Source organism: Zosterops lateralis (genome assembly GCF_965231275.1).
Source record: "Zosterops lateralis genome assembly, chromosome: 1".
Lineage (NCBI taxonomy): Eukaryota > Metazoa > Chordata > Aves > Passeriformes > Zosteropidae > Zosterops > Zosterops lateralis.
The window spans coordinates 92,691,209-92,706,227 of record NC_139762.1 but is presented as its reverse complement, the minus strand read 5'-3'; the positions used below and the strand labels follow the sequence as shown (position 1 = coordinate 92,706,227).

The 15,019-nt window shown below is 41.7% G+C and overlaps 1 protein-coding gene across 5 annotated transcripts in view; it reads left to right on the top strand.

Moving 5' to 3' along the window:
* Window positions 1-15,019, top strand: part of CARMIL1 (capping protein regulator and myosin 1 linker 1) — a 192,058-nt gene that overhangs the window by 57,056 nt on the left and 119,983 nt on the right. Inside the window, exon 1 of one of the 5 annotated variants that reach the window (XM_083859963.1) lies at window positions 1,399-1,446. The exons of 3 other annotated variants lie outside the window; for them this stretch is intronic. In XM_083859963.1, the coding sequence (XP_083716089.1) occupies window positions 1,426-1,446 (21 nt within the window). In that variant the 5' untranslated portion in view covers window positions 1,399-1,425. Of the gene's footprint in view, window positions 1-1,398; window positions 1,447-3,178; window positions 3,336-15,019 lie in introns of those variants that run through there. One more of the 5 variants, XM_083859966.1, reaches the window with a different exon arrangement.

The window sequence follows — 15,019 nt, the reverse complement described above, 5'->3', positions numbered from 1 at the left end:
GTAACCAAAGCCACTTCTCTGGAGCATGGCAAGGAAGGGAAATCAGGATGGTATCAGTAATGGTAGTTATAAACTCATAATTCAGCAAGGTCTCTTGCTGCACCAGTGTGACATTTCCCTTGCCAGAAGGGGTTTCCCAGAGTGGGCAAGAGCCCTTTTGGACTCAGAAGAAAAGAGCTCTGTGTAAAATCACAAGCTAGTTCTTATCAATGAACACCTGTTTATTAACGGTTCTGTCTTTATGACAAGTTAGTTTTGTGGAGAGAGAAATGACTGTAGGAATTCAGCACAGAATTATTCCAAGTGGTGTTACTGAAAACCCCTACAATCATTAATGGGCTTAATGAATTTTTAGGGTAATATGTTTATTAAAAAATTACTTTTTTTTTTTTATAAGAGACAATAAGAATGGATAGCAGCACCTCTAATGTTGGATGGACGCTAATCAAAGGCAGAAAACATCAAGTAGAAAATAACTGCTTTGTTATTTTATTTTCTGGTGGTGGTTTTTTTTGTTGTTGTTGTTGGTTTTTTGTTGTGGTTTTTTTTTTTTTTTTTTTTTTTTTGTGCGTGTGTGCATGATACCCCTGATCACATTTGGCATTGCAAATCTCATCCGCTGTGTAAAAGTTTCCCCATAGAACTGAGAGAGGAATCATGACAGTTCTGCAAAAATGAATGTATGAAAACATTGAAATGTGTATTTGATGTAAGAACATCAGAAGCACATCCAGAAAGGAGAGATGGTGCTGCCTGGAACACTTCTCTTTGTAGAAAGGAGATTTTATTGCTGCCCTGTTTTTTGGAATGTTCTCAAGGTTTTGAGATAAGTTTTGTGTTTTGTAATGCACAGTGGCAAAAAGTAGAGATGAACTGTTCTGATGATAACGTTTGATAGTTCATAGAGGCACATTATTTAATATCTCTGCTTAGCAAATTTAATTGTTGCTGATGAAATTTGGGAAGTTAATACTTATGTGACCCAAGGCAAACAACTTTGAACAAGCCCATTCCTGAAGTTTTCAGTTTTAGCAGATACCTCAAGTCAGACAAAACTTCAAATGCATGACTTGTGGCCACCAGCTAGAAGTGTTTTGTTGTTCCTGAGGGTACAAAACAATTTCTTATATGTTTTGGGCAGTGAGTCACAGCTGAAAAGCAGTAGTGCTTCTAAGCAGTAGTCAGTAGTGCTTCTAAAGGTAAATGGGTAACCGTGATTTTGTGGACAACGGAAGGAGTTCAGTCACCCTTAGCTATCTGTGGGGATGGACTCTGGTTTGATGTCATGGATTTACTCATAAAAGATGACTAAGCCGTTCATAAGGTTTGTTTTGCTGGTGCGTTTGACCTCCTCTGGAGTCATTGGTGACAGAGCTGTTAGTTTCCACAGCTTGATACAGGTTACAGAGATAAGAAGAACTGCTGATGGTTTTAATCTCTTTGTGGGTAAGTCATGGGACTGTGCAATGAGCTGATAAGGCCTGGCCTGGTTCAGCATGCTCTTCTGTTCCTCACACACCTACCAGGACTTTCAAAATGTGCAGGCCACTGTTACTTCCACCTGCCTGGTCAGCCAGGTCGCCAGTGCTGTGTCCTACAGTTGTGTGGGGTGCCCAGCCTCTCCATCAGACTAGTTCAGCATCTGTGCCATCAAATTTGCGTCCGTGTGGATTTTGACTTATTGCATTTAAAGTAAAATAAAAGCCCCTTGCCATCGCTGCAAGCTCACCTGATGAAAACTGAGCCTCATGAAATTACAGGTGTTTTGCAAAATCCCTGGTAGGAAGGAAGGAGGTGTCAGCACTTCCTGTAGTGCAGTAGCTGTGGATCTGGACGAGAAATCTAGTTCTCACCTGCTCTTCCAGGTGAAACACTGGTGCCTGCACACAGTTGGCAGCAGTAGCCATCGATTCAAGCTGCCTGCTTGCAGGTCCGAAGTTGTTTCTTCCTGTGTGGGAGGGAATTTTATGCTCTGGGATAAGTATTCTGGCTGCACACGTGTGACTGCCTCTCTGTGGCACCCTCAAGACCAGAGGTAAGTGGGGCATTTCAGCTTCCTAAGCTTCCATGTGTGGGATTTCTGAAGTTGTGGTAACATCGAGATGCAATGGTGTGGGGATTTGCACAGCTGATTCCAAGTCAGGGGTGGAAGAGCGGATGGTTGGCGTGTCTTTGGTACTGCTCCCTCAGGGGGCACCTCTTCTTTGCTCAGGCAGCAGGCACCAGACAAGGAAAAGCACCGAAGTGCAAGCGTTTCACAGTTCATGGGGCAGCTAGCTGTGCAAATGGCTAAGTTCCCTGTGTCTCCTTTTTCAGAGGCATGGATTTTATATCGTGAAGGGTGTGGACTGCAGCTGACTTCCCCAGTGACTCTGCTTGTCTGCTGATAGTGTTGTAGATGGAAGATAAATTGCTCATCATTGCAGTCTGACAGCTGCCTAGAGAGCAGAGTAGAATTAATTCCTGAACTTCTTCCTTAACTATTTCATTTACCTGGGTGAATGTTTACTACTGAATGTCTAACTCCTTTGCAGGAATGAATAGTAATAGAATTAGCTGCCGTGTTTGTTTCATGTATGCTTAGCATCTTAGATAACACAAAAAATATGCTGTTTATCTCTCTCAGGAAAAAAATGTAGGTAGTTAAAATAAGCTGGAAATGCAGGTTTTTTCTATTCGGTAGAGGCTATTGCCTTGGATTGAGGCTTATCTCATTAACCAGCCATGAAAACTGCAGTTTTGTATCTTTGCTCTTCATCAGGTAGATTACCATCATATTATTTATCTACAGTTGTTCAGGGCACCAGTGTGTAGGGGTATTTGTGTATTCCTGGTGTATTTACACAAGGCTGCTCTCTGATGAAGCAGACTCTGGAGCTGGGTCTTTAAATGCACTTGTTGATGGACAACTGCTCTGTAATTAAATAAGAAAATGCCCTTTTCATTCGGCAGGGGAGTTTGCTTACCTTGTATTGTGTCATTCAGTTACCTATTGAGGTGTTTATGCTGTGAATGTGCTGTGGTAACAACAGGCTGTTGGGAAAGCTGGTAGCAAAACAATAGCCTGAAATAAAATACTTTCTGGAGGCCTCTCAAGGGTGGTTAATAGACAATTCCTGAGCTTTTAGCTGTTAAAAGTCTGCTCAGAGCTCCAGCCAAGTTACAAAACATGTTTTGTCTGGCAGTTGTGTGGATCAGTGAGCCAAAGGGTTATGAACAGTTAAAAAAATTCTTTCTGACAGAGTTTGGGCTCTTGTTTTGGAAAAGCTGTTGAGAGAGTATGAAGAAGGTAGGGTTTCACCCAGATCTCCATCGCAGTAGTCTGAGTCACTTAGGTAAGTGAGGTTTGGGATATGTATTTGTTGTTTCAAAGCCATACTCCACTATTTTGTTTTTCTACTGATAAGATTCATTAGTGTTTGGAAAAGGCAGTTTGGCTACTAATTTAGCATGGCCATAACTTTTCAGGAGGAAGACTCGAGGTACAGAGTCCTGGGAGAGGGTCAGGGAGGTGCAGGCACCCCAGGCTGGGACCAGGTCTGAGCAGGAGCAGGCAAGGACCCACTGATAAGCTTGGGATCTCAGGTGCTCTGGCAAAGGCTGGAGTGCAGCCCAAACATGCAGACTCCAAACAGTGTGGCCACTTTTACTATTTCAATAAAATTCTGGTGCTCTGTGAATGTATAAAAAGGAGACCTTGGCAAGTGTTGTCATTTGAAAAGTCTAATTTTAGGTTGTAATTTATTAGAGCATTTTTCTGAAGATGAGACTCAATTTTTTTTTAAGTGTCTTTTGTTTATTTAGTACCTTGAAAGAGAAGACTTTTTTATAATATGAAATGTCATTGTTGTGTACAGTTCTGGGACAGATGCTGTATGTTGTCATGTTGTTCTCATTGGAAAGCAAACATAAATATAGTTACAGCAGTGTTAAATTCTGTGACTAACCTAACATACTCTGTTACATACTGTGTAAGATTTTATGCAGCGAAGCATGTTATCTTTCACTGAAATAATGTTTACTACAATTTTATATTAGTAATCTGCAAGGGGTTGCTAAGTGTACGTGACAAATGGATTACTTCTTGCAGTAACGTGAAGAAAATTGTAAGAAATTCTTGACAAAGGCTTCTGCTCCTTTAGTACCAAAGAAGTGTGAAAATAAATCTGTGTATCCTTGTATATTTTCTTCCTCCAGTGTACACATGTATGGGGAGGGGGACCGATGGAGACAACATCCAATCTGAAAAATATGTTTATTTTGTTTTCCTCTATTTAATTGCTGATGGCTTTAAGAGTAAGAGAACTATCAGGTCATACCAGATTTTAATGTTTTTCCCTTTCTATTTAACCAGCTGCATAGCTGATCTATATTTTCCTTTGTATTTGATAGAGGCTTTTTACTCTTCTACTCCAAGTAGACACAAGTCGTCTTCCATGATGCTGTGAAGTTGACCACATAGGTGAACTCTTTTTAATTTGCTAGCACAAATTTTGTGTGTGCATATTCAAGCATACATTTGTTTTCTGATTATGGTTTACTTTTTTAAAACAGCAGCATGAACCTTTTAGAAAACTGTCTTAAATGTACTTGTCTTGGCTGATGCAATAGCTAAAGAGGAGCTGAAACAGCTGTTTGGAAAACACCTGTGTATCTGTGGATAGCAGGAGTGCCTGATTTACAAACCACTTGACCAAAATGACATACTTGGTGTATGTTAGGGCCTATGAATGAAGCATAGTACCAAGTTAATTTGCCCAAACTGGAAGCTGATTTGACAGTGAACTCATTTCTTTGCTTCAGCATTCTTAGGTGTGCTTTTTAATTCTGCGAATTAGCATCAATACACGTGGGAGGACGTTTTCTTTGGATCCTGCATTAAATTATTCTGAAGAGGCCCTGACGGTGAGAGGAGCTGAATGTCTGTCTCCTCATCTATCCTTTTAATGGGCCTTGCATTGTGTATTTTTGCACCTATTTGAAGCAGTGATATTAGTTTTCCAATTACTGCTCGAGCTCTCTGACGGTGCCGATGAGCAGTTATGCAACATGTCTGAGTTGCTTCCTTTTTCCCAAGAGTGAGCAAGGACTGACAGAACAAGTATTGGCTTCTTTATGCAAGTTAACTCTTAAACTGAAATTTGAAGCTCATGCTGTGGATACTTGGAACTGGTCCCTGATTAATAAAGATGAGAGGTTACAGCTTTTAAAGAAAGGATGGCTACTAGCACAGTGTCAGGAGAGCTGGAGTTTGTTCTGGTTGTTCTGAAAAGTTGAGTACAAGTTCATGTAGCATTTTTGTTTTTCATCCATTGTAGGAAGCAGTGACATTTTATTTATTTAAGGCTAATCAGCCCAAATGGTGCTGATTGTTCTAGTGTAGGGGTTAAACAAATACATAAACCCTCGTGTGGGCTTGTTGCTCTGCTACTTAAGTGCCCCAGTGATCTGTCTTACTGGCCTCCAGTGTTTGTTTTTCCTTCAGGGAGTCCACCATGCCTGTGCTGCCCTTTCAACAGGGAGCAGCTTTGCCAGATTTATCGGCAGATGCATCTCCAAATGAGTTGTCTGTGTCTGGTAGGATGCTGGGGGTGAGCTGCCAGCAAAGGGCTGCCAGGGCTGGGCCTGTATACCTGGATTACAGGATGACTCAAAGGCTGTGGTGCATCACTAGGTGTTTAATTACATTGCCCTTCCTCTTGTGCTCTTTTCTGCAATAATGATACCTATCTCATGGCTGGTCCTTTCTAAAGAAAGGTTAGGCTAGGGTTCCCTTCTCTTCTCTCTTTGGGGTTTTGTCCTCTCAGGGAAAAGCAAAAGAGTGATAATTAAAATCATGGAACTTGTCCATCTCTCAAGGAAGGCCCTCCTTTCACTACAAGATGGCTAGCAAGCTCTGGCCGGGCCAGCTGTGCCCATTTTAGGAAGTTTCCATTTCTGTTTGCCACCTGCCCCTTTGGCAGAGATTGCATCAGGGTTGGTGGCACAGACATGGCAATAGACACTTATGTCAGGTGCTGGAGAACTGATTTGGCGTGTGTGCACCTCAGGCTGCCCGAGCCACCCAAGCAGCTGGGTGGCTTTGGAAGTGCCCTGCAGCAGGATGGAGCTGGGAGGGAGTGGGCTCAGCCTCTCTGGGTTAGCCATGTTACGCTGGATTAGATGGGTTACACAGCTGCATCCTAAGACGGCATTTTGGCACGTGCATGGAGGCTTTTCACTCCAAATTGATTTCCCTTACCTTCTTGCCTGTTTCCTGCAAGTGTGACCTAGAATGTGGAGTGCCAAGTCTGATGCAGTGCTCCTTGCTTTGCAAGAAGTTTTATGTATTATTTCAGCGTATTAATTTAGTTCCCTTTTTTTAAAATTAGGAAATTTTTCATCTTGGATTGAATGGTTTAAATTGCTGCATACCAATGATCTAGTGGATGTAGTTGGATCTTGGAAGAGAGCAGTTTTACCGCTGTTATGGGTTGTGGAGATAGCATTGATTATAATTTTTAGTTAGTTTGTTTTGGTCTTTTAAATGCATTAGCTTTTAAATCTTATCCTTCCCTTCATACTTTTCAGATGGCCTCATTTGTTTGTAGATTCAAAAGATTTCTCTCTTCTCCAGAAATCAGCAAATTAAACACAGATCAGTACAGTCTTTTTCTTCTCTAAAACTATTGGTTACCTTGTATTTGTAGTCTCTCTGTGTTAATTTGTTGGAATGAACCAGAAAATACTTGAATCACTGCTCCATTATAAAAACAATACTAGTTGTACATACACAAGGGTAAATGCACTGCAAGGGATGGTATTTCAAATAATAATCTGGAATAGAACACAGCACTGTCTCATTTAAAGTATAGTTCTGCAGCCATGTATTTATTTGCTAATAAGAAGAGGTGGGTTTATAACATTAACAGAGTAAATTTGGAGAATCAAAACATGTTCCGTGGTAAAAGTGACCTGGAAAGAAATATTTTCACACAGTTTTATGTTACCACTGTTTTTTATTCATTACACATACACACATCCCTGACTGAGATTTTTTTTGTCTTGTTTGTTGGTTTCAGAAGCTTCCTGGCTTTCACTAAGAATTATTTAGTGTCCCAGATCTGCCAATTATGAGCTTCTCAAGCTATGGGCATAGGAGCAGAGGGACAAACCTCCAGGCAGAAACATGGTGCAAATAGCACTGAAGCAGCTGCAGACAAAAGGGCAGGCTGTGCATTTGATAAGTAAGAATTCAGTGTACTAGAATTGCAACACAGGCATATGAAAGCTGACAAATTTAGCCCAGGGTAAACTTGCCTTTGGGAGAACTCAGTCCCTAGTTAGTGTCAGGTGTTCACAGGCTTTTTAGTCAGGACTGCTTGACTTGGCACAGATTAACCCTTTTGTGAACCTCTGTCCTTGATCTTGGCAACCCCTGTGCATTTCTCTGGTTATGTTTATCTGATTGCACTTGGGGTAGGGGGAAACTAGAACTTGGTAGAATATTGAAGGTAAGTGTGGTGCGTTTCTTCTGGATTTCCAAGCCTTTGGTGATCCAAGCGAAACCATGGTTGCTGGATATCTGGGAATCACAGCCATTCTTTTAAGTTTACCTGAACTCAACAGCCAAAATCCAGCATGTCTTGCATGAGCTGCATGTCAGGAAGTGTAGTGTGTCTCGACCATGTTGATTGAGCATGAGCAGAGCAGAGCGTGAGCAGAGCTGCTATCAGTAGAGCAGCCCAGGCTTTCCAGATGCATTCAGCTTGCTGTGCGTAAGTGTAATCTCTCTTGTTTCTTCTTCTGAACAAATCTTACAGAACCACATCTGAAGAGGTTGCTCAGCCCCAGCCTAATTTTTCTTCTTACCAGTTCTTCCTCAGAATGCTGGCGTGTTGCCAGCAAGTAGCAACTTCAGACAGTATAAATAAAAATCACTGTCCTTAATAATGAAGATTTTTGTGTGATCTTTGGACAGATTACACAGCCTGCTGAAAGCAGAAACGTGGCAAAGACTAGAAATTGAGTGAAGAGGAAAAATTATTATGTTAGTCCTTAAACTGAATTACCTTGCCATTTGTCACTTCTACAGAAGTGTTTTTACTTTGTGTTAAATCCTCTTTCTGGTTTGATTGCAGGGAAGTATCCATTTCATGTGCCTCTCCCCAGGAATTATCTCTCTCCCTTTTATGACAGCTGATGCTGATCCCTGTGTGGTTGTGTCTTACATCACATCTGCATTTGGTGACCTCACTTTTTTTTAGCTGTTACTGCACTGGCTCTGTGCAGGGCACCTTGAAGCCTGTGGTCTACAGGCTTTGGTCCCCTTGGAAGGGGCATTATTGACTACCAGTGTTTCCAGACATCTGTGATTCCTTCATCATTTGTTTACAGTGACATGATTGTTACAGCCAGGATCAGTTCACGTATTGTGAACCCTGAGGAACCAGAGAAGCTTGTGTTTTTTCTAGTTAATTTACCAGGCTCCAGAAACTTCATAGAATTGATGGATTTTTACCACGAGTGAGTCAGTGATATACTTTGAAAGCTGTTATGTATCTTCATGTGGCTGCAGGAAAGTGAAACTGCCTCCTCTCCCCCTCCCACTTTTGCATATTGGAAAGCAGAATTTTCAGACTTTTTATTAGCAACCACAACAGATGCTTAGCTTCTGAAACTGCTCTGAGGCATGAGATTGAGAGGAACTGAGGTTACAGGCTCGATGCTGATAATGTTGGATGAAACATTGTGGTCTTTGTCATGCAAAGAGTGGGCATAGATATATTATTTTAAAACACTGGTATTTGGCATCTCTTCTTGAGAAGCTTATATCAACTTGCTTCTGTCACCTGCATTTTTAGATTTGGGGCTTAACTACGTGTCTGTGTATGTTAACAGCTTCTAGGGTAGGAGTGGCCTCATTAAAAATGTACTTCATAATGATGAGATTGTTTAAGGCAAAAAGCCAGATTTTGTTTTTCCTGTTAAACATGTTGGGTAGTGAGCACTCTTGCTTTTTTAACTTGAGCAAAGCTGTGTCTCCTGGAGCTTCTTTACTCAGCCTGGAATAGATGTCAATAGTGTGTCCCATTGTTTCCACCTCCCTTGACCTCTACTTTAGGAGATATCTACACTTGAAGATGGAAAATCTCTTAAGTTCCCATCTAATTATGAGCAAAGGGGAGGTAGTGGCCTTTTCAGAACTGATGGGAGCTTTGCCATGCAGCTGAATTTGAAGTCATTCCATCACAGACATGTTGACATGAATGCTTTCTGCTCCTTGTCTTCGTTTCTTGGTGCACTTACATGAGAAGTGCTAGGATTTAAGGAAGGGAAAGAGGAGACATCTGTATCTACCCTGCAAGAAAATGAGAAATGATGATGTAGACAAATTGAGTAATTACAGCACCCTGACACAGAAGACATGGAAGATAAAGCTGGGGGGGTGGGTTCAGTGTTGCAGTTGTGGGTGGAAGGTTTTGAGTTTTGATGGCTGTGCTTCACTGACATCATTAATGTTCCCATCTGAATAATGAAGTTAATTATCCAATAATAAAAGTGTTTGTGTGTGGGCAGGGTTCAGATCTTCCATATATTTGATGGTCTGTTGGGTAAAATTTTGTGCAAACCTGTTAATAAGACACTGATTGTTTATTTATGGCATGTTTGGGAACTTAGATGTGTAATTCAAAATTTTTACAGTGATTTCTTTAAAACTTCTAATTTTAGTTGTACGAAACTCCTGTGTTGATTTAAGTATCAAAGCTCAACAAAAGGAGAAGAAAACATTTAGAACTTCAGGCAATGAAAGATCTTGAGAAGAAATTATAAACAAGAAGTGGGTAGAAAAATCATGATGACACACATTAATCAGCTATTTAGGCAGCACAATTGAATGACATTTTTTTTCTGACTTCTATGAGATTACCAGCAAAATTGACCGAATCCAGGTGAGTTTATTGAAATGGTTGATGGTTGATGTATAACTCCAGAAATAGTCAATCAATGTTACTGTGAATTTAGGCTAAGGATGATAGTCCCATTATAAGAAAATTTAGCTAAACTGGTGTGTGTGTGTGTGTGTATTAATGCCATGCTTAAACTGGCATAATCTTAAAATTGCACTTGCAAGCCTTGTTCTTACAAACTAAACTTAGATGGACCGTGGTGGTTTAAAACCTAGCTGGAAAATTAAACCCACTTAAGCTGCTCCATTTCCCCTGCCCTTCTGATAATGGCAGATCACTGGGAGAGATTACGAGTTGGAATAACAATTTACGGAAAATCACAATAACCACAACAATATTAATACGAGGGAGAGTGTATTTTACACAGAGAAGGGTATTCACCACTGAACACCCCCCAGGCAGCACTTGACGTGGTCTCCAGCAGAGACTCAGCCCCACTGCAGCTCTCCGGTGTGGTGGTGTGGCTTAGTTTGGAAATCAGGTATCTGCCAGGGAAAAGCTGGAGCTTCCCTTGGAATGGAGAATGTAAACCCCCTACCTCTGAATTATTATAATTTTGAAATTAAGGGGCTTTCAGGGAAAGATATGGGAACAGGAATATTAAATATTCTTTACTAGGAATATTAAAAAATAAAAATGTAGTAGTACAGAAAAGCAAATGAACAAAAAAGAAAACACTGACAGAGTCAGAACACGACCTGACACCCTGTTGGTCAGGGCATTAGTAGCAGTCCAATTAAGTTCTCCTGGAGTGACAGATGTGGTTCTGTTGGAGCAGAGATGATCCTGTAGAAGGGTCCAGTGGTGGTGAGATGAGTCCAGTCTTCCTCTGAAAATCCAGTGGAAAACAGGCTGTCCCTGTGAATCTCAGTTTTTATGCAGGTAGGAATGCTTGGCTCCTCCCCCTGAGTGGAGCATCTCACAATGGGATGATGTAATTTTATCAGTGATGCAGTGAGCCTTAATGGCCCATTAACAGAAGATATCCCCTTGGAGGGAGGATGGGTAGTGGAAGAGATAAAGAACACTACCCCACCTGGTTTTAACAGCTGGGCCATTAACAGCAGACACCCATTCCCTCCCCCTCAGGGTCAGAGGAATGGGTCATAGAAGAGAAAAAACCACTTCCCCAACAGGTTTCAAGAGCTAGTAATAGAATACATACTTTTAGTTACATCTTGAATTGCAACCCAAGACATGGTGCCGACACAGTCCTGGTGTAGAGCAGCTTTCCAGTATGGAGGTGGCAGCACAGTCTTGGCACAGGGCAGCATGGTCTGGACCTTCTTTCCCAGAGCCAGGCAAAAACCGCATACTTCCACTTTCTGGCACCAGTGTCTTCCTGCCAAAACCACAGCCCCAGCAATGATGTGCGTGCTGTAGAATTAAACAGTTTTAGAAACTCCACCCCTCCTCGCCCTTTTTTTTTCTCTGTATGCAGGAAATTGACTAAAACATCACTTATGAGATCTTGCACTACCTAAACGAAGTATTAAAATCCCCTCTGAAGTTGGTAGGTGACAAGAAAAGCCAACATTAGCAACTGCAATTACTAATGTTTGAATGTTTGGTTTTGGTTTTACTGTTAAAAAAAACCCCAACACTAACAAAAACACCTGTCCACCAACATAAAGAATCAAAGGAACCACAACTTTTTACAAAAAAAAAAAAAAAAAAGGGGTAATAGCTTATTTGAGGTGGTTCAACATGATTGTAGCATGGGTTCTGTCTCACATTGGCTTTGAAGCCCTGATGATAACATGTTGGGGTTAAAGTCTCTTTGTAGTAGACAACTGAAGGCCTTTGGGACTTTGTTTTACTTAGGTATTGTCTAGTTTAAGAAGATTAAAAAAGACATGAATGTGTGTGTAAGCATTGCATCGAGAGTCATAAAGGTAGAGCAATGACAAGATACAGCATGAAAAACTTTGGTGTTATGTTAAATTTCAGCTGAAGGCTTCCCTGTGCATCTCCAGGGGTAGGCAAGCAAGTTCTTTTTCAGCCATGTTATTGAACAGGTAGAGATAATAGTCATGGGGGGGGGTCCCATGCTTAAAGGCATTCTGTCTTCTTAAAGCTCTACCTGTATTAATTTTTCTCTCTGATTTGATCATCAGCTAGGCTGTATTGATGGCAAGAGCAGAATGGTGCTTGGGAAGATGGAAGCCTAGAAAAGGCACTCTATAACCTGCTTCCATGCTGCACTCAGGGCACATACTGACTTTCTTATTCAAGGGAACTTTACATTTCATTAAAGCCAGGCTGACTTACAATAGTGTGGAGTTAGGTCTAGCCTGAAGGACCTGCCTGTGGGCTGGGCGAGTTGTCAGGCAGTTGGCTTGCCTGGAGCACCATGTTCCTGTGCCCCTGATGCTGCTGGTAGCTGGGCCATACTACTGCTAGGCTGACCTTGGTTTGTCACGGTCACACATGCAGCTGCAGGAGAGATTGCCTTTGGTTGTGCTGGACCCTCCTGTGGGTTCATTGCTGGTGGCACTTGTGGCTTAGCCTGTGGGGGAGTGACCTCACCACAGTGCAAACTGTTGTGGAGCCAGGTGACTGCTCACCTTCCTTTCTTGTTTGTGTCCCTACACCAGCTTTTCCGTGTTAGAAATTCCTTCAAAACCAAAACACTGATGTCTCAGAGTTTCTTGATCTGTGTGCTGTCTACACAGGATGATTCTTAGGGTATGTAACAACAGTGATCACCTGAGATTGGAGCATGGCCCATGGAAGCAGGGTCTGTCAGCTCCTGAGATTGGGATTGTGCCACCAGCTCCCAGGGGCTGCCTAGCCTGGTCAGTGCAGCTGCTGCTCACGCTGCTCCATGAGCTCCCTGGGCCTTGTGTACCCCAGCAAAGAGCTCTGGAGAGCAGATTGGCTTGGGCAGCAGAAGAGCTTAAGCTGTTCCAGAGCGGACTGGGGAAGGGCTTGTCTGAAGGAAGCAAAGGCTTGGCTGCCTGTGAATGAGGAGAGAGTTGCCTGTAAACCTACCATCTAAAAAGAGCAAATGCCATCACTCAGGTTTGCTTTCCTTTTTGGCAGACTGTGCTATATCTCCATAGAGAAAATAAGGATAGTCCACAAATTGAAGAGCTTGTAAATCATTACTCTAGATAAAATGATAAAGCACAGGAGGATCTAGTTCACTCTGCACTTCTGTAGCTTGCTCTGACAAGCAGAGTGAGTTGTAAGTTCACAACTTAGAAGTAGTAAAGTAGAGTAGTAACCATTTGCCTCTCCTTAGGACTCCTGTGTTCTGAAATGAGTAATGGTTTAAATAGCATCAAGCATGTGGATCAGTGCTTATAAAAGCAAAATTCACATGCAAAACTGTTCTGAGAAAGAGTTTGACTTAAAAGACTTTTGCATCATAATCTTGTGAAGGCTCTCTGGGGAAACAAGCTGATTTTTTTTTTTTCAGTTTTTCAGAGGCATAGGTAGTTTAAAAACTACTGAAATATTCTGTTTATCAAGGAGTAACTTGATACTGAATGTTGGGTACCAAGTTGCAGCAGTTGTTATACTTCATTCCTAAGTTCAACGAGCAGAATCATTTATTGGGTTTTGCATTCAGTGAATTGTAATTTCCTTCTTTTTGAGCATGGTTTCTAACGTTTGTTTGTTTGTTTTCCATTTGGCTGTTAGAAATTGATGTTGTTCTCAGATAAATAGGGATGTTTTGTTATTACATGCACTTTTCCAGATTCATATATTGTAAAAGAAGCTGCCTAAGTAACACATTGGCAATATTAGTGTGATACACTCAAGAATCTTTGCAAACCTAGGAATTATGGAAATGGCTTTTTTATTGAATAGGGCCATATTCTTTTTTAATAATTAACAGCATTAGATAATTGACATCATGAGACTTATAAAAATGAGCAGCAAGAAAAATAGCCCTCCATCAATGACTTTAGTGTTTTTTGCCCAGCTCATGTAGCCTATACTTCTTAAGGTAGACAAGATAGTGTGCATTTGGAGAGTGGGGGAGACTGCAAAGTGGTTTTTTGCAGCCTATTGGAGGCAAAATTGCCTTTCTGGAATGTGGCAATTCCTGAATTTCTGTCTAAGGGGAAGCCAGATGCAATCAGCTGTGTCACTGCCTGAAGCTGGCCTGGTTGCTGGGTTTCCTGCCTGTTAGATACAGAGTGGGAGCAGGGAGGGGACTTTGTTAGAATTTCCTAAGAAAGAAATGCATGCAGCATCATGCACCTGCATGACAAGAAAGTGGGAACAGGGCAGTTTTTTGGCTGCTTCGGCTGCAAGAGTAAAGTGCATGGCAGAGAACCTGTTGTGAGTTTTCTCCAGGAGATGGTAGCTACTCATCAGCTGAGTGTGTGAGTAGGTGGTTGGCCCTGGCTAAGCCATCAGGGGATGCCCCAGCCATCTTCAGCTCCCACTGCTTAAAGAATAAAGTATATGGGAAAGCTTCATCCTGGAAGGGGCCTCCCTTTCACATGCAGGGATAGCAGTGGGCAAGAGGAAGTCCCTTTCAGCCCTGCTTTCTTGAGTGGGGACAGGGGAGTAGTTTGCTCCGTTTTTGCCATTCTGGAAGGTGTTTTAAACTCTGAAAGAAAAGATTTCTTTAGCAGAGGAGAAGTGTGATACATTAGAAATAAAATAGCTGTAAAAGAGATCATATCAAATGTAAAACAGTATAACAAAATATCTGAGTTTGGGAGTTGTAAGTATAGTGGTGGCTTTTAAGGTTTTTAAATGGCCAAGTAGCTGGTTTCAGCACTCAAGCACCATCCCTCTTGTGAAAGATTGATGATCTTAAGATATCCAAGTATAAAGATTAAGTCCTGCAGTGTAGCTCAGGTGATTAGGGATGAAGTGTCTGTCACAGTCTTGTTAGTTCCCGCAGGTACTTCATATTTTACAGATGATAAGATGGAAAGGGAATACTGTAGGGAAGCAAGAGGAAGAAAAGAATATCACGAGTGCACCTGAGGACAGCAGTGGGGCTCCTGTAGTAATGTAGAGGAGAAGGTCTTGCATCCCCTCTGGACCTAGTGGTGAAAAGGGTTTTGTCTTGCACTCACAGCAATGTTTTTTTGGGAAAG